General features: G+C 36.3%; 1 protein-coding gene across 1 annotated transcript in view; it reads right to left on the bottom strand.

The window, feature by feature from the left end:
* The window catches only part of GMDS (GDP-mannose 4,6-dehydratase), an 803,594-nt gene that overhangs the window by 649,114 nt on the left and 133,736 nt on the right, over positions 1-20,744 (bottom strand). The window contains exons 2-3 of the mRNA XM_043975422.1: positions 10,834-10,878; positions 172-259 (exon numbers count right to left, since the gene is read on the bottom strand). Of these exons, the coding sequence (XP_043831357.1) occupies positions 172-259; positions 10,834-10,878 (133 nt within the window). The remainder of the gene's footprint in view (positions 1-171; positions 260-10,833; positions 10,879-20,744) is intronic.

Raw genomic sequence — 20,744 nt, 5'->3', positions numbered from 1 at the left:
AGAGGAAATGTTCTTTTCCTAAGGCATGCAAATAATCAACTATGTGGACAAGCAGTACATAAATAAATGAGATTTTACAGGAGTGAAAAATGGGTTTTAAATGCGAAATTATTTTTTTCATCCTTTACATGTCCTTGAAAAAAAAATTATGTATGAAAGAAAATGGCTTACTTCCTTCAATATGAGCCTGAGGGTTCTTATAAAGATGCTCAATCCGCCCTGTGTTGAAGGAACTTGATCGACGTACAATTCCATGAACCTATGTTTTTGTTGTTTTTATAGTGAGAAAAGAAAAACAGTAAATTATAAAGGAAAAATATAATATGGTGGTATAGTATACAACTCAACAACTGGCTTACTAGAATTTATAGTAAAGGCACCAAATGGCACATCTTTTAATTAAGTAAAAAATATGACTTTTTTTCTTTAAACAAATAATTGGAAATAGCACCAATGGTTATTCATTTATTTATTTAGGGCTCTTCCCCCAGGTCTCTCTTCCTAACTGTAAAAAACATACACATACAAACCTCACAGGTAATTGGTTAATTATGTGGTTTCAGAATGAAAGCTTAACTCTAGCTACCACAGGCTATGATTTTCTAAACACACACACACACACACACACACACACACACACACACACACACATACACACAGAATATTGCTGACAGACCTATCTCTGTATTCTGAAACTGAAGACAGACCAGGTATAGCAGTATCAGTGAGTAAAAAACATCTTGCCTGTTTAATGCAAAACAAATCTCACTATGGTTCCTAATACTAGCATCATTTTCCTTAGTACCCTAGAAGTTGTTTTCTCTGGGAGTGATCACTGGACATTTCTGGGCGTTAAAGTAGGGTCGGGATGTCAGTGTATTTACCAAACTAACTTTGATGTTATTTGCATATAATTTTGATTTTTCTCCTCTGCTAGTTGAAAGGTGGCTTTATGCCTTTATATATATAAAATATTTATATATTTATATATATATATATGCCTTTTTTATGCCTATGTCTTTTATAGACATTATTTTTAGGATATATGTGACAAAAAAGGAAAGGGGTGGGTCAGGTATCAAGAATGAAATATACCACATGCCCAAGCAGGACAGAGAAAAGATTGCTGCTATCACCAGAATGCAAGTGAACTGAGGCTTCATCCTTTTCTTTAGATTATGAGTGAAGACAGAGCATTTTAAATTTATCCTTCAATAAACTGCAATAATAAAAACAGCGGGAACAAGAATATGTGCCTATGTTATGGTGAAGAAAAGGATGTTTGAAATTAGCACATAAGGGAAATTGTTCAAGACTTGATCTCACTTCTTCCTTATGCAAAGATTGTACCTTTTCTGTGTCCAATGTTAATGTCAGATTAGGTCACAAGTTGGACAAGTGCCAAGTCTGTAATGGTAGGTTTAACTTCACAATTTGACTTTTTAAGTTCTTTCTGAAAATATTAGGTAGATTCTTTTTTACCTAGCTTAACATCTCTTTTTTTTACCCTACCTATTTCTCTCCAGTTTTGAAAACTAGCTTAATCTTAGATAGGACTTTGAAAATTCCATCATATGGAGAAATTGCACAAGAATGAATCTGAATACATACAGGTGTCATATTTACATGTGACATATATGGATAATTAAATTGTACAAATTATACTAATTTAACTTTAAGAAATCTAAATTTTGCGAAGTTGACAACACTATTTTTCTGTTTGACACATTTTAGTTTTGCATATTTCCTTAACTGAAGTACAATATTCTTATAATTGAACTATAGGTATTCTCTTTGATGTTTTAGCCAAAATACAGGGAAACTCATTTAAAGTATTTTTTCAGAGGAATAGTACAAAAAATATCATTAATTAAGAAGGATATATGAGAAACAGCTCATTAACCTGTTTTTAGGTAGCAAACATTAAAAACAACGAAACACTGTAAGCAAATAGAGGAAAAAGGGACAACAAAGAATGAAATGGCAAGATAATGTCATGGAAACAACAAACATTAACTTGGACAGACTTCAAGAGATAGTGGAGGATAGAAGGTCCTGGCATGCTTTGGTCCATGGGGTCAGGAAAAGTTGGCCATAACAATGACTGGACAACAAAACACATGTAAAGTTTTAAATTACTTCTTTTAAAAATATGTAAAGGGGGCAGCTAGGTGGCACAGTGGATGGAGCACCAGCAATGGATTCAGGAGGACCTGAGTTCAAATCCAGCCTCAGACACTTAGCATTTACTAGCTGTGTGACCCTGGGCAAGTCACTTAACCCCAACTGCCTCACCAAAACAAACGAAAAAATAAAACAAACAAAAAAAATATGTAAAGAAAAAAATAAGTCCTCATTTTATTTTGTGAAATTTAAAAGATATAAACTTGTTATAAACAGTTATGACTACTCCAAAAGTTTATAAATCTTATAAAAATCCAAGTATACATATTAAGTCTCAATCACAATTTCCCCCCTCTTAAATTCAGATTCATCGTTACTTAAAGAGAAAGGTTTTTTACCTGGAGAATAGAAGTCAGAAAACTAAAAGCAGATTATTCAATTTTTAACAATGCTACCTCATGCAAACTGCCCTATAACATTTTTTTACATTAATCAACAAAATCAAATATCACTATCTCAAACACATAAAAACATAGTATTACAAAGGTTTGATATTTTAACGTAAATAATTTTGATGCAAGCCAGAGGTGGATCCTATGGATCGTGGCAAGAATCAGATGGCTATATGATGTTTTATCAAAGAAACAGTCTACATTCCATCAGCCATAGCAGGTATAACACTCCATTGAGTTATACCACACATCTCACATGCACTAAACCTTTGCTATGTATATTCAAAAGGAAGACCAATGAAGGGGGCAAGAAAGGAAGAAAGAAAGAAAGAAAGAAAGAACTAATTAAAGCTGCAACAAACTGAATGAACTGGATAATCTGGATAAGAATTTAAGATTAGGAGGGAAGCTAGGTGGTGGAGTAGATAAAGCACCAGCCCTGGATTCAGGAGGACATGAGTTCAAATCTGGCCTCAGGAACTGGACACTTGACACTTACAAGCTGTGTGACCCTGGACAAGTCACTTAACCCTAACTGCCCCCCCCAAAAAAAGAATTTAAGATTAGTCAACTTCCCTTCACAAAAGAGATATATACATGGGATTCTAAACGTTATTGTTTTTAAAGGGTTTTCGTTATTGGGGTTTGGGGGGGGCAGGGGGTTGGAGGGAGCAACCATTGGAAGGGGTTGGAACCTCATATAATAACAGTTTTTCAAACAAAATATTAAGAAAAGATAATCGTTCAAAATTTAAAAACTAGAAAAATCACTGAAATTAATCAAAGTATGTGTTTGATGAGTTAGTTTCATGCCATGTCTTAAAGTACTCAATATCAGAGAAAAGTCTATTAGAATTGAATCTCTACAGTCAGATTAGGCAATGGTTCAAAGAAAAGCTTTACTATTTAATAAGGAAAAGAGAAAACTGTTCTAACTTAAACTCAAATTTTTGACTGCACAAACTTCTCTATGATGCATATTTTCTTCATTGGATTTGAAATCCTAAGTCACTTGTGAAGTGTAGAAGATTCCAATAAAAGTGAAAAATTAGCAACTCAATTATCTATTCCTACAAAGAGTATCCTGCCATTTTCCTGAAGCACCAAGTTATTTGGCATACAGAACAGCCACACAAAAAAGGTGAGTCGATAAATCTGTGCAGCTGCCAGGGCCTCAGCCTGATCAATATTGAGCTTCCTAAACTATCTATTCAGAGACTGGCATTGCTTTCTAATTCTGATTTGCATTCCAGTTCATTCCAGCACTTCTAGAATCCAAATGAATGGGTTCCTTTCTAGGGATGTACCATGGATTGTCTTCTTGAAAGAAGACCATGATATGGATTCAAATTTTACTCTGTTACTTGTAATTCTGACTATACTACTTCATAATTTTTCAAGACATGCTATATATGTGTTTTTCTGGTCTCCAGATAGATTGGAATCTTTTCAAAGGTGAAAACTGTCTATTTCACTGAAATTTAGACCTCAGAGTTGAAAGTTACCTCAAATCAGAGGTCATGAAAAGCAACCAATATGTCAACAAGAATACCTTCCAAAACAACCCTGAAAAGGAGTCATTCAGCCTCCTATCCAGGATATTCAGAAATTGGGAAAGCATTGTTTCCCCAAGTGCCCGTTCCCACTTTGGGAAAGTTTTAATTTTAAGGAAGCTTTTTTCTTACTTCCAACCAAAATTTGGTTTTCTTGGAGCACCCAGTGCTCCAAGTTCTGCCCTCTGTGCCCAAACACAACAAGAAAATCAAGATCCCTTTCTCATAACAGACCCTGAAATATGTGAAAACAATTACCATGACCTCCCAACCCCAAAACTCTTCCTTTCTCAAGGATAAACATACCAGTTCTTCAAACAATCTTGGAATAGCATATCTGAGTCTCTATATCATAACAATATAATTCATATAAAGTGATTTGCAAACCTTAAAGTAATACACACACAGGTGTATATGTATGTAGGTATGTGGGTAGGCAGACAGGTATGTGTATGTATGTGTGTGTGTGTGTGTGTGTGTGTGTGTGTGTGCATGTTGCAATCCACATTAGAGTCCCACAAAAGGGTGTAGGTTGGATCTTCAGCAGGCAGCCTGGCCTAACCAGAAGCTCTCTAAGCTCTGAGATGTTAGATCACAACTGAAGCCAAATTACCCAGAAAACTTGGGACTTTTACCTTAGAAAAGACCCTGACTGACTAGGAAACAGAACAGAAGTCAAAAAAGAACCAAAACGAGAGGTAAGTTGCTCTCAAGCATGAGAATAATGAAAATTATTTATTAAAATTATGAAACCATCTATTTGGGGGTCAGTGCGATTCCCAGGAGCATGACCTTTATAGCAGTTCTAGATCCTTGTGAAAAAAAAAATGTTAATTTCAGGACTAAACTTTTTTTAAAAAAACTGTCCGCTCTTCATTCAGATGCTTTAGTACAAGTCATTGGGGAAGAGGACAAAAGAAGACAAAACTTGAGCTTTCTCAAGTAACTAGAAAGCTACCCCAAATTCAGAAAATGCCAAAAGCACCTTGATTGATTTGCTGGAGATGGCAAATGTTTAACGGGGGGAAGAGTATAGAGGAATTGGTCTCTAACCAACTCCCTAGCCCTGGAACCCTAGGATGTAATCACAAGCCAAGCATAGTTATACACATCTAGGGTGGTCTCAGAGACTAGGTTGAGGCTAGTGGTTCTCTTTAGCTCCAGGAATTTGAAGCTGCAGCAGAGCTAAAATTAATCACGTGTCCGTGCTAAATCTAGTACCAATATGGTGAACCACCATAAATGGAAGGCCACTAGGCTGTGTAGGAAGGGAGTAAACCAGCCCAGATTAAAAATGGAGTAGGTCAAAGTTTCTGTGCAGATCAGCAGTAGTATCAGGCCCACAAGCAGCAACTGTACTTCCAACATGGGCCCCCCTGCCTCCTCCAAAAGAAGTCACAGAAATTAAGGGCCAATAAGGACGCATGAAACTCAATGTAAAGATGTGATTGTTTCCTCTATCACTAAATGAAGTAGAAAGTGCCATCAGGTAAATAAATATGGGCCATGTCCATGATAGTCCCTTAAAAACCTGAGCTTACCAGCTCTGAATGTCAGCACAGACAGGAACTAGCAATGGGAGAGGCAGCGAGCTCCTCAAAAAATGGGAAAGAAAAGAAGAAGTATCCAGAAGCCAGCTGGAGCTGGAAGATTCGAAGTGCAGTCAGAGGCAGTCATGATGAAGAATGGGCACCAAGACTCTGGAAGTGAAGTTTCATGGGTAGATCTACCATGGGGTGCATTAGGATTGATACTGTACTGCTAAACCAAACTGTGGTACAGAACCCAAGGTGATAATTTACTACTTTCCTTTTCTTTTAGGACTCCTTCAAGGAAGCCTGAAGCTATTTCCTCTCTGCAGTAGAAAAGCCTATTTCTTAAAAGTTTGTTTACTTTTTTTTTGGCCTTGTTTTAAACAAATTATCTTTATAAAAATGCTAGCCAGAGACAATTACTAGTTTGGGCATATTTATTGTGAATGCCTTTGTAAAGAGGCAATTAAAGAAGAACATCACAGAAAAATAGAGTGAGCCAAAGATTTTTTAAAGTGAGGTATTTTGAAAGAATACTATCAAAAATAAACAAGCAAACAAACAAACAAACAAACAAATAAATAAATAAAAGAGTACTATCTGTAGCTGGGGGCGGGGGGCAAAGGAGAGAGAGGGAGACAGAGAAAGAGATTATTATTTTTTGCTCATTAATATTTTTGTTTGTTTGGTTTGTTTTGGTTTGTTTTTTTGGTGAGGCAATTGGGGTTAAGTGACTTGCCCAGGGTCACACAGCTAGTAAGTGTCAAGTTTCTGAGGCCGGATTTGAACTCAGGTCCTCCTGACTCCAGGGCCGGTACTCTATCCACTGTACCACATAGCTGCCCCCTGCTCATTAATATTTAACTACATTTTTATTCAATTCTTTTACCAATCAAGTAGTAAAGTGAAATGATTAAGTGGAGTGTTAAATAAGGTGAGAAAGATCTCTAGTAAATCAGTATTGTTGGTCAGTCATTGTAGTCACGTTGGACTCTTTGTGACCACATTTGAGGGTTTGTTTTTTTTGTTTTTTGTTTTTTAGCAAAGATGCTAGAGGTGTTTTGCCATTTCCTTCTCCAGGTCCTTTTACAGATGAGGAAACTGAGGCAAACAGAGTTAAGTGACTTGCCCAGGGTCACATAGCTAGTAAGTATCTGAGGCTCGATTTGAACTCAGATCTTCCTGATTCCAGGTCTGGGCTCTATACATTGGACTACCTGGCTTCATTACTTAATCATTAATGAATTTAAAACGCAAATATATAACATAATGTTAATTTTTTAAAAAAATAAATCTTCTTAAAGGTACTCTGATAAGCCAATATTTAATGCCATAAACGCTATAAATAGAACTGTGAATCAGTTTTTACACTTGAATCTATTTTTCATGAGCCTTAATACTCTTCCTTAAAGTTCTAATTTTCTTTAATGCTAAAAAATCTCAAAGAGTGCTTAAACTTCACCGTGCTGAATATTACATTGTTTTTCATTTTTAAATTCTTTGTGAGTAATGACTAAAAGAGCTATGTGACTAATGACCAAAGGTACAAGAAAGTCAGCATTAGCCCAAGAAAAAGTGAACCAAGAAATTGTACAAAATCTCAATTCCTAGTAATTGTTAATACAGAAAAAGTTAGCTTCCTATTTTTCGATGAAGCATAAAGTCCAAGTTCAACCTTCCCCAGTATAAGTTATACCTCACTTTAAGTATTTCAGAACTTATTTCCATCACTGTTTTACCCCCAAATTTTCTTAAATGCTATGAGTGACTTTAGGGTCAATGGATATTTAGACATTTTTTTTTTTCAGAATTTGAACACTTCCCTCTGCAATCCAGGATAAATTAGTTTGGGAACTAGAATAAAGATTAAAGTAAAAAGCTTTGAGAGTGCCTATCAGTAGAGCTTGAAGACTGAAAGTAGACTTGTTTACCAGATCCAGTTATACTGTATTTGCTTTTTGTTTTTAAATGCGGGGCAGTGAGGGTTAAGTGACTTGCGCAGGGTCACACAGCTAGCAAATGTCAAGTGTCTGAGGTTGGATTTGAACTCAGGTCCTCCTGAATCCAGGGCTGGTGATTTATCCACTGTGCCACCTAGCTGCCCCCAGTTATACTGTATTTGGAAATGGAACAGTTCATCCATAAACAAATGAAGAATTATTAGTATAAAAACAGGTAAAGAAGAAAAGGGAACTAATCTTAGATTTTCCTTGCATGAGTATATGAGAAAAATTTAAAGATTAAAATGTTTTACATAGTTAAAACAATATTCATAAGTATTACTTTAAAAATATAATTTTGTGGTAAAATTCAATTGTCCTGCATGTCATAGCATTTGTTGCTAATGTGTCAAGATCAGAGATCCAGGGGTAAAGGAAGTAGGCATTGGGCTTTGTTGTGTTTTAAAGTTACTTCCCATCTACCTCAATTCTTCAAACTTCCCATGGTACTCCCTCCCACCATCTTCTTTTCACCAAAAGCCAAAGAAAACAAACAAAAAACAGGCTATTTGACAAGTGCTTCCTTTTTTTCTCTTCTCATCTCATATCACTCAAATATCTTCCTTATTATCTATTCCTTCACATGTCTAATCAGGAAAAAATGGCCCTTCTCCTTGACAAGAGAACCCCACTACAATGACACTATATCCAATCCCATCATCTTTAGCAAATTGCCCCTTCGGTTATCCCCACTGCCTTATTAATCTTCAATTTATTGCTAGGTAATGGCTAATTCCCAGTTGCCTACAAACACTTTCATGAATCTCTCATCCTTAAAAAACTCGTATGATCCAACCATCCCTATTAGCTATCATTCTATATCTCTCCTCCCCTCTGTGACTAAAATTCCATGAAAAAGCTGTCTACATTGGGTGCTTCCACTTCCTTCTCCTTTCACTCAATCTTAACTCTTCTGCCATTGTCTTCTGGCCTGGGTGGTCCAGTGGATAGGACCCTAAGCTAAGTCTGGAGTACACTGCCATACTTCCAGTCCCCTAAGTTTGAAACCCTGGAAGCATCTTTGCTCCCTTCATCCACAGATCCAATCAATTGCTAAATCTTATTGACTGTCCCTCCATATTTTTCACAGTACCTGACTTCTTTTAATGCTCAACTCAGGAGCTGTCTCCTTTGTAAAGATGTTCTTAATGAATTTATTCTAATTCATTCTCTCTCTCTCTCTCTCCGCTTCCTTACATTTACTTATCTGTGTAAATGTTTTAGCCCCTTCTGCCAGCTCTCTCCCCACCATGGATTCCTTCCTAAAAACAAAACCTGTTTAATTGTTGTATTGCTAGCATCTTGCACATGTGGTCAGTAAATGTTTCTTGAATGGACATGTGCATCTCTTTACAACATCCCTTAGAAGTGACCATCATCCTGCTTCTGCTTTTAGACCTTTAGTTAGGAAGAATTACTGACAGAGGCAATTAATTCCACTTTGCTATGTCTTTAATTCTCAGGGAATTATTTCCTTTTATTGAGTTTGTTATCTGCTACTCAATATATTCCACTCCTCATTTCTAATTCTATCCTCCATCCTTGTTTTACCAAGTTTAAGACTCTGTCCACATTATAGGTTTAAAATACAGCTATGATATGTATTACCACACTCTCTCTCCCCACCCCCGTCCTGTCTTTTCCTCTAAAAATTAAATCTCTCTAGTCCCTTCCAAAAAATCTTCATATATCAAGTTATACAGTTCCTCACAATCCTGGTCCATCATGGATGAGCTCTAGCTTCTTCAATGTCGATGCTAAAATGAAGCACCAAAAACTGATTCCAGATGTGGTCATAGAAGGCTACAGTCCATTAGAAGGATCGCCAGTCTTCACCATATGAATAGTTTGCTTCTATTAATGTAGTCAAATTAATATTAGATTTTTATTTGGCTGATATAGTATACTATTAATTCAAACTAAGTTTATTGTCCTACTAAAACACCCAGAATTTGTGACTTGCTCAATGTCACAAAAATAATAAACATCTGAGGTCATAATTGAATTCAGCTTCCCCGACTCTAAACCAATGCTACTTCCATCATATTATACTGACTGCTTGAGGATTCAGATTGTGTCCTTTAGCACGCTATCTGGTATGTATTAAACACTTAACAAATGTATCTTTAATGAAGGATTCAGCATACTTTTAATCTCTCATGAAATCAAAGTTTCTAAAATTAGATTTTTAAAACCCATGTACATAGCAAGTGTCAAATAAATACTTCATGATTTTTGAAGCAACAAGACAAAAAACAGTATCAAGAAACAAGACCTTACTATTATAAGAAAAAATTCCTTTCCCCTATATCCTATAATGTTTATTTGTAGCATCTAAGAAGCCAAATCTCTTTGATTTTTAAAATATACTGCAAAGTGAAGATTTAAGAAATGTATCTGCAAATGTTTCTAATAAATATATAGGCCAATATTTTTTAATACAGACATTTACAGAGTATCAAAATACTTGAGCCACCCTATACTCTTCCACATTTATAGATAATCACAATCTATGGTGCTACTAACATAAAAGAAACTCTTTCAAGTAATTAGTCATGCATAACAATATTAAAACAAATGTAACATGGCAAATGTTATATGTCAACTGATATCGAACTTGGTAAATAAAACTCGAATTTTCTAAGCACTGAAGTAGTAAAATCAAGGAGAAGAAAAAAAATATGACAAAACACTTCTCAGTTAGGGTTTCCATAAAAAATAAGACTCTCTAATAGAAGGAAAGCAACAAACTCTAGGTTTAAATTTTTCATATGAGTCTGCCATGGATTAGCTAGGTTTTTATTGCTTCATGCAATTTCCGAATTAAGAGTGACTTCATTGTGAGGTGTTTTTTTTTAAGTGATATATTACATCATAAATTATTCCTTAATTCTTTACAGCTTTGACTTGCACAGGTTGCTGCTTTATCTGAGACTGTGGGAAGTATGCAGAGCAGTTAAATCCCCAGGAGTAGAGGGAAGCCACCAATGGACACCAGAAGATAAATAGCACAATGAACTGGCATGATTACAGGCCATTCTTTAATAGAGCTTTGATTTGTTATCAGGGTTTCAGTGGAAAACACACACACTGGAGGACAGAAGCAGAGGAAGCTAGAGGCTGCTGGGTCCAAATGATTCCATCAGCCAGGCTTGCTCATTGAGTCACTTACCTCATAACCCTTTTCCAGGAGGAATTCTGCCAAGTACGAACCATCCTGGGAAGAGAAAGAGATGGGAAAATGTTAGATACACAATGGTAAGCATGGCCATTTGCAAGAAACCAAACACTTTAAGAGATGCACTTTTTAACTATAACAGTTGATGAAATGAAAAGAGAATGAGCATCATCTCCCTCTTTTCATTTAAGAAGAAATTGAATGACTCTTCTGTCTTTCGGATTGAATGATTCAAACAGGTCTCACACACATGACTATCACATATGAAGATGACGGGCACTTCAATGACAATGCTAAGCAATTGTTTAAGAAAATCTAAAAACGTTAACTGTGACAGATAGGAAGGTGTCAGTCAAGAATAGTCAGTTTAACTCCTTTATTTTCAAGGGCTAGAATTCAACAATAAACATTTATTAAGCACTTGCTATGCAGGATCATAGGATCCTAAATGTAGAGAGGGAGGAGCCCTCTTAAGCCATTGGGTGTCACCTTGAGCAATGTCACATAGGTGTCAGGCAGATCTGAGGCCTTCTGACTCCAGGTAGTATTCTTGCCACTGTGACACACTGCCATATTGGGTATTGGGGAGAGCAAGACTAAAAATGCCAAGCCCTTATCCTCTGTTTTACTAAGAGGAATAGCACCTGAACACTGACGAGTATATTACAGGAACAGAGGCAAAGGAATAAGGACAACAACAAACATGCTCTAGGAAATTTAAAGGAGGAAAACTCATTTTTGACAGCAAAAAAGCCTAAGAGACATGGTACCTCTGAAGGTATGCCTTGAAAAAAGAAGATTCAGGAAGGCAGAGATAAGAAGGAAGTTGGTTCTTAGAATGGAAGATGGTATGGAGGTAGAACATGGTAAATCAAATTTAAGGAACAGACAATAGACCAATCTGGCCAGAATATAGAATGCATGAAGAAGAGTAATATGACATTAAGCTGGAAAGGTAGATTGGAAACAGATTGGATTAGACTTTATAAACACCAGACTAAGGAGTCTATATTTTGCCCCACCAGTCAGTAGTTCCTAAATTATGGGTCTCATTCCGAATAAAAGAATGCAATGTATATCTCATTAAATTAAAAAAACAGTTATTAAGCATTCCCTATATACAAAGCCCTGAAGATACAAATAAAAAGCAGCTACTTCCTGCAAACAAGGGCAAATAGGGGAAGACATTAAATAAATAAGAGTACCTTCTACACATTGAATAATGTTTCACACATATACATATTGATATTTTTCAAATATGTGCAGATGAGAGAGCAAATGAAATACAAATTCATTTTAAAGCATTACTAAATTCATAGTAGCTATTTATCATTATATCTCAATCAAAATATACCAAAACATTGCTACCATGTTAAAGTATGCATATTTCTTGAATATTATAAAAGGATCCAAACTCTATAAAAGCTGGGGACCACTCCCTTAAGATAATAAGGGTCCACAGCAATTTTCTGAGCAGAATAGTAAAACTATTAAACTTGTGTATTAAAAAGATTATTTGGGGCTTTGTGGGGATGGAGGGCTACTCATAATTTTTTCCATTAGTAAAAACATATCTTCTCTCCCTTTTTCCCCACACTGCCACCCCCCATAAGAAAAAAAAGGAAAAAACAAAACACTTGTTATAAATATATACAATCAAACAAAACAAATTTATGCCTTGACCATGTCACATGCATCTCATTCTGAATTCTGAGTCCTTCATCTCTCTTTCAGAAGGTGTGGTGCATGTTTCATCATTAGTCCTCTGGAATTGTCAATAGGAGTTGAAATTGTTAACACTGAGCATCATATGCAGAATTCAGAAAGATAATTTTGGAAGCAATGTAAAGGATAGATCAGAGAAAGGAGAGAATAAAGACAAGGTGTCTTGTTTGGCAACTATTACCGTAGACCAAATGAGAAGAGAACATGGTAAACACTTGCTATACAGGTAACATAAGTAAAAGAGAAGAGAAGAGATGCAAGATTCAGCTAACAAACAGGTTGGAGAAGGGGAAAGCCTGGGAAAAGGGAAACCAATTTAAAGGCTATCCTAGATTAGTGAAAGTAGCAAAATTTCTTTTAAAAGCCACCTGAAACAGTCAATTTTTAATTTTAAAATAAAGATATGTGTAAGTATATATATACATATATACATATATGATCAAAAGTTGTAAAATTAAATAAAAGAAGAAAAGGTATCAAAAGTCAGGAAATCACTGGTTTGGAAAATGACTTTGATTCTATAAAAAAAATACATGCATCCCTCAGAAAATGAAATAATCTGATAATTCCTCAGTCAATTCCTAAAATTGTTCTTCAATTTTTATCAGTTCCCTTTCCTTTCCACCCATCCCCAAGTTTCATGAACATGCAAAAGTGAGAAACCACAATTACCAAAACCTTAAACTAAAAATGTGTTTAAAACCAAGAAAGAAATGGGAGAGGGGGCACATTTTCTTCAGATTCTTTAGTCAGAGAAAAGCTAAAAATGCATCTTTGACCCTCAAAAGTTCTGAAAAAATATTCCAGAGAAAGAATGTGTAGCAGTCATTTTGCTTAAATCTGGAATCTGAGATGCACTAAGAAGCCTTGAAAATGACAGGGGTGGCAGAAGAGGCTTTATTACATCAATGCAGGAGTCCTACATAAATCCAGGCAGAATAACAAGGCACATTATACGAGGGACACATTTTGTGGTTCTTTTAAAACTCTACCAGATTTTTCTTCTGACTCTGGGACATAAATATTCTGGTTTATAGACTTGTGTGGGGAAGAAGAGAGAGTTTTCCTCCCACTCATATAATATATGCACTATCACATGCTTTCTATATGCCCAGAATTCAGCAGAAATCAAATTATGATACTGACTGATTTAGACCATGGCAAGCCAGGTCTGCCTATGCCACCAGCGGAAATGTTAGAATAATCAGTGGTTCCATAAATTTAAGAAGGCTCAGTAGAAAAGTGTTCACAATTAAAAAAAAAAATACAGTAGAAAAACCCTGGAAAGAATGACATTTTTTTTTCTTTTTTAAAGCAGATACCCTTATAATACGCATTTTATACTTCTCTTGGGATGAGAAAGTCAAAATGCTCTGTGTTTTACCATAGTTGCATAACCTGTTAAAAAAAAAAAGCAGAGGTGAAAGTGCTAATGCTGCAGAGAAAGAAAAGGGGGATGGGGCTGGGGGAGCTGCGATTATTTGGAGAGTTGATGTGAAACAGACGTGACCAGGATTGAACCCTGTCAATAAGGTCTTGTTCTTCTCACCCAGCCCGTTTCTCAAACTTTCCAACCACACTGGAACATTCTGAACCAGCAGTGGCATTCACTTCCTAGGCACTTCCTTTCCAGGTCTATCAAGTGATAGGGGCACAAGCTTCACAATGAGTGGGAAACAGGCAGCAAGTGGGAATGCTACTGGTTTCTGGCTCTAACACAGCACAACTGATTGACTGTCTGGTAATCATCACACACAATACAGATTGATGTGTCCCAGCACAGAGATAAAGTATCATGGCAAGTCAAAAGTTTTGCAAAACAACTGTTGTTGTTTTTTCCTGCTCTTTTCAGAGCAGTAGCTGTCAGTGAATACTGTCATCTGAGCAGTGATTAAAAAGTCATGGAAGTTTAGAACCTATAATCAAGATTCAACTCTGGCAATCTTATCCCTAGTGAGACTCAGGGACTATGGACCAACAGTTGCTCAAATCACACTCCTCCCTTCTTTCATCTCTCCCCCTGCTCCTGAACCAAAAATGTCAAAAATACATAGACTTACTTTTCATAGGCATCTATTTGCTCAGTGTCCCTTATAGGGCATTTTTATAGTGTGTCCTGATCACACTAAAGTCACACATTTAACTCAAGAATTGTAGGACCCTTTTTGCCCCATCTGCTCCACCAAATACAGATAGATAGAACTCAAATGAGAAGAGAAATGTGTAAAGGGCCCATGTTTTCCATACCTTATGAGCCCCATTTTGGGGGGAGGGGTGGGGCAATGAGGGTTAAGTGATTTGCCCAGGGTCACACAGCTGGTAAGTGTCAAGTGTCTGAGGACAGATTTGAACTCAGGTCCTCCTGAATCCAGGGTCAGTGCTTTATCTACTGCACCACCTATCTGCCCCCTGAGCCCCACTTTCTGCCAACCTTTGGAATCACCTGATGGTTGTTTCAAGAGGACAATCATACTTGGAAGGTGATAAAACCCTAAAATCACGTCCTACAAGTCTTATGAATATGAATTCTCCTATTGGGTTCTAAGAACAAGCCAAAAATTCCACATGACAATCTTTCAGATATCAAATATCAAGGAAGGCCCTTCTATATTTTCTCAGGGCTAGGTATTACCATTTCCTTCAACTCACTTGATGTGGTTTGAAGTCCACCCGACATCCTGTCTGCCCTCACCTTAATGTACCATAGCATGGCAATGTTCTTTCTAAAATGTGGTACCTAGGCTCATTCAATAAACATGCATTTATTGAGCACCTAATATGTATATGTCAGGTACTGTATTAGGTTATAAATTCAAAGAATGAAAAATCTTTACCTTCAATGATCTCACATTCTACTGGGAGAGATAACTCAACAGAACATGCTAGATGAGGTCTGACCCAGGCTATCACCTCCCTCATTCTTTTTTTTTTTTTAAATTATAAAAGTATTTTATTATTTTCCAGTTACATGTAGAAGTTTTCAACATTTGTTTTTACAAGATTTCTAATTTCAAATTTTTCTCCCTCGCTGCCGCCCTCCCCCCTGTCCCCCCTCCCCAAGACAGCAGGTAATCTGATATGGGTTATATATGTACAATAACATTAAACATATTTCTGCAGAATCTGAGCAAAAACGAAAAACCTCAAAAAAGAAAAACAACAGCACCAAAATCAAAAGAAATAGTATGGTTCAATCAGCACCCATCTTCCACAGTTCTTTTTTTTCTGGATTTAGAGAGCCTTTTCCATCATGAGTCCTTTGAAAATATCTTGTACTGTTGTATTGATGAGAAGAATCAAGTCTATCATAGTTGATCAACACATAATGTTGATGATACTGTGTACAACGTTCTTCTGGTTCTGCTCATCTCTCTCATCATCAGTTCATGCAAGTCCTTCCAGGTTTCTTTGAACTCCTCCTGCTCATCGTTTCTTACAGCACAATAGAATTCCACATATCACAACTTGTTCAGCCATTCCCCCAATTGATGGGCAGCCCCTCGATTTCCAATTTCTTGCCACCACAAAAAGAGCAGCTATAAATATTTTTGTACATGTGGGTCCCTTTCCCTTTTTTATGATCTCTTTGGGAAAAAGATCCAAAAGTGGTATTGCTGGATCAAAGGGTATGCACAGCTTTATAGCCCTTTGCATCTCCCTCATTCTTGATACTTTGGCTCTATTAAATGCACCATTACTAACCGTGTTGCCAAAGCTGAAATATCAAATAAATAAGCATAATACCATAGCTATACTTAAATTAAGTACACAAAATTGGAAACATCTAAGTAATAAAAGTTCATGAACTCATTAAAAAATCCTTTAGTGACTACAGTCTAAAATGAAGTATAAAGAAGCATTTCTAAAATCCCAGGGCATAAAATACCAAAAGATAGATTTAAGGAAAGACTGGAAAACTAAAAACAAACTGGGGAACTAATAAAAAAAAAAATAAGAGGCAAAGCAGAAAAAAAAAGAATTTAACTCATTGTATTGTAATCATTTGCTAAAACTATAACAAACTAGGGAAAGCAAAACGGAGTAGCAATATTTTAAGAGAATGGAGGAATGAAGGTCCTTGACGAAAGGACTGTGGAGTATTTAAATTTAATATAAATTTCCCCCTAATATTAAAGACTGTCTATCTTCATGATGATTCTCATCAGATGTGAACACTTTTTAAACATCATAAGGAGGGGCGGGGGCAGCTAGTACTGTGTGAGGACAGGTAGTGTTATATACGAAGAACACAACTCCTGCCCATGATTTTGTCAAAATAGAAAACTGTTTATGAATAGCTACCACATTGAATAGTTTGGGGGTAAACATTCAGGAAAACAGATGACGAGTTGGAAGGAGAGCTCAGAGCTAATCTAGTCCAGTTCACTTATTTCATAGATGAAGAGATTAAGATCCAAAGACTTAACCAAATTATATTAAGTAGCAGTCATCAGAAGAGGGATTTGAACCCAGGTACTCTAACTCGAGAGCCAGTATTTTTGTTATATTGTAACATACTGTCTCCTTAATATTTGTTCAATTAAATCAAAAGCAATACAAACTCAAATATAAAATTTTAAAACCAATTATAACTTTTAAATTGAGAAATATGTATACTCTTATGAAAATAGATATTTTATGTATAGAGTGTTTGTTTATTTATGGTTGCTTTTAATTTTGATGCTGTAGTTCATTCCTTATTAGTGAAGACATCAGCAGCAAGAATTAGGGAAAATGGGGGGATAGCTCAGGAAAAGAATCTTTTGATATAATCAGAAATCCTATATAAATATATATTACATATATAATATATACACATATAAATTATATATAATTCTAATATATAAATATATAATTTATTTAATGTAGTATAATTATATGGTACATAATTATCGTACCTATAAAAAATTAATTATCATATGCATCAATCTATATGGCATGCTCATTTTTCACATTCAGTAAAATAACCATTTTAAATATTTTTAGCACCAATAACACCATTTGGCTCCATATTTGGAGCAAAACTCCAATAGTTCTAAAGATCTGCCGTTCCAAGGAAAGTACATTTTCCCCCATAATTATAATGCCCAAAGTCATTATAGTATAAATAAGCACTACTTGGTTATGCTGTTTCAGGCTAGGAACTTTTTCCTCTTAGTTCCCTGCAAGATAATACCCCCCCCAAAAAAAAAATTCCACAAAACTTCTAGTGTATGGCTTCTGAAAAAAGCCCCCTTACATTAAATCTTGTTAAGCAACTTTTCATCACTTTTTGTACCACTTCTACATACAAAGCAGTCTCTAGCTGCCTTATGTCGTACATATGACTCACACAGAACAGGAAAATGCAGCAACAAAACCCATGTAAGTCAAACTACCCACCTGCCAGCCCATCTGCTGGATGTAACTTCATTCTGTTTCTTAGCAGCCCCTAGCACAGGCCCTTCCACATGGCTTGTCTTCCAGAAATGTTTGTACAACTAAAATGAATCCTCTGAGGCTTAAGTTTCACAAGTCAGTCCTTCAGAATTTTAAGTGATTATCCATGTTGAGGGCTAAACTAGGAATTAGAACATCTAAATTGCCTTTCCTTAACTTGTATCATCAACAACTTGTGTTTTCAGTGCATAATTGAAGATCTACATGAGGGGTTCTTACCCTTTTTTTTTTGAGTCATGCTCCTTTGGCAGTCCTATGAAGGCTATGGACCCCTTCTGAGAATGCAGTTATTGACTGTATGAAAGAAAACTGTATAAGACTTACAAAGGAAAGCAATTGTATTGAAATGAAAATATTATTTCTACCCATAAAAGCTCACAAGCATCCTGAAATGTATATAGGGACCCTTTGTGGATGCCAGGTTAAGAATTTCTGATCTATACACTAATTTTGCCCATGTCTATAACATCTAAGAAATCTTGAAGAAAAAGTGAAGTGGATGAGTTGTAACAAGTTCCCATTCTCCAGGTTAAAGCCAGAGATGAGACTAACATACCTACCCAAGAGTGCTTTTATATATATAGTCCAGCCTCTTTTAAATATTTACCACTTTAACACATAATTAAATTTTAGAATGAGAAGCATCTTCCTTTCTGTCACACATGTGAGCAAGGGAAAACAGAGCAGGGAGAATGGACCTCGGTAGATGAAGGAAGAACCCCAACACAAATACTTTTTGGCCTCTCCTCCTCTGCCTCAAGCACAAATATTACCAGTCACTGAATGACAGGCTTCTAATCACACAATCAACTAGAATTTTTTAAGCACAAACTACATGCCAAGTACTGAGCTAAACATTATGGATACAAAGAAAGCCAAAGAACAGTACCTGTTCTCAAGGAGCTACCAGGCTGATAGGGAAGCTACCAGGCCCTTCACCAACTTTCTTTGTGTTACACTGTGAAAAGGTAACAATTTTACATGGCCCCCAGATCATGCCAACAGGTGTGTTATGAAGTCCTGGCCTTTGAGCAATTGTGACAGACTGTTTAAGTGCGTGCACAGAGAAAGGAGTAGTTAGTATTGAAATCTTAGTGATTATGCTTGTGCTGAAGGATTAGTGGTGTAGCTTAGAGGAAGTGATGTCATACCAATTCTACCATATTTAAGCTATGAGTGACTCAGTGAGCAAGCCTAGACAAGTCACTTAAGATTAGATCACAGCAAAGAAGGTGTCTTTGGGTGCAGATCACTAAAGAGGTTTGATTTTCCTCCTAGAATAAACCTTGAGAAAAGTGGTAATTAAAGTAGCGCTTAGAGGCAGACCCTGCAAACTTGAGCAGCTAGGCAGCTCATGGATAGAGTACCAAGCCTAGAGTTCAGAAGACCCGAGTTCAAATCTGGTCTCACACACTTGATAGCTATGTGACCCTGGGCAAGTCATTTAATCTCTATTTGCCTCAGTGTCCTCATCTATATAATGGAAGTAATAACAGCGCCTATCTCCCAGAGTTGTTATGAGGATCAAATGAGATAATAATTGTAAACCACTTAGCTCAGTGCCTGGCAAGTAACGGGTGCTTAATAAATGCTAGCAATTATTATTCATGTTCACTATTAAACTGTATATCCAGCATCCAGTCTTAGTACCAACTTCTTCCAGAGGGAAAACGATGACGAGGCCTGACAAATGTTACAACTCACTGACACTATTGTGAGGTCCCAATGAATCTCTACACAAATAAAATACAGTGGAAAGAGGGAAGAGAGGTATGGTTAAATCCACTCAAGTGGTGCACTTAAGAACAGTTTTTAAAAGTATGAGTATATCCCAGTGGAACCAAGAGCAACTGAGAAACACTCTTAGGTCTTCAACTATAGGATGAGGGATTAGGAGCTCTTAATCTAAGATTTTTTAAACATTTTAATAACTGTAATTCAGTATAACCAATTTCCTTTTTTAATCCTATATATTTTATTTGAAGCATTTATGGGTCCATAGGTTTCACCAAACTGCCAAAGACATCCAGGACACTAGAAAGACTAAGAAACCTTGGATTAAACTAAGATCCTTTCCAACTCTGAGATAAAAGCATCCTAAAGAACAATATTAGTTGTTATTCTAATCATGGGACTGCTGTTCCATGGGGTCTATGGAATCAGTCTCATCTTCTATTGAAGAGGTGGATATTTAGTCTGGAAAAGAAAATAACTTGGGGGAAATCAGAGGGGTCTTTGATTATATCAAGAACTGCCAATGCTTGGTCTGGGGGGAGGGGGGAGGAGGCAAAACTAGGAGTAATAGTTGAAAGCTGCCAAGAGACCAATTTAGGCTAGATCTAAGGAAACACTTTTTTTTTTTTTAATAGAGCTAATCAAAGATAAAATGGGCTGCCCTGGAGACCTAAAGTTGTTTTCCTAGATCTCTTCATGAAAAGGCCAGATATAGCCATCTGCTGGGAGTGGTATAGATGGTAGTATTCTTTTTCAGGCACTAGCTGAACCAGATGAGCTCTGAGGTCCCTCCCAAATCAGATTCTTTGTGATGTCAGACAATTTCACATAGTACCAGGTTTTGAGTTGTTTCACATCATTCTTAAGAGCAAAGTGGCATAAAGACCAACCTAATTCTTCCTCTCTAAAAACAAGAAATTCTGGAAGGAAAAGATTAAGTCAAATATCTCCCACCCAATCAAAATAAGCTAATTTGGACTCTAGGCCATTATTTCTGGAGAAATGAA

Source organism: Dromiciops gliroides, chromosome 1 (assembly GCF_019393635.1).
Source record: "Dromiciops gliroides isolate mDroGli1 chromosome 1, mDroGli1.pri, whole genome shotgun sequence".
Taxonomy (NCBI): domain Eukaryota; kingdom Metazoa; phylum Chordata; class Mammalia; order Microbiotheria; family Microbiotheriidae; genus Dromiciops; species Dromiciops gliroides.
The sequence above is the reverse complement of the archived record's forward strand: the minus strand, read 5'-3'. Positions and strand labels throughout refer to the sequence as shown.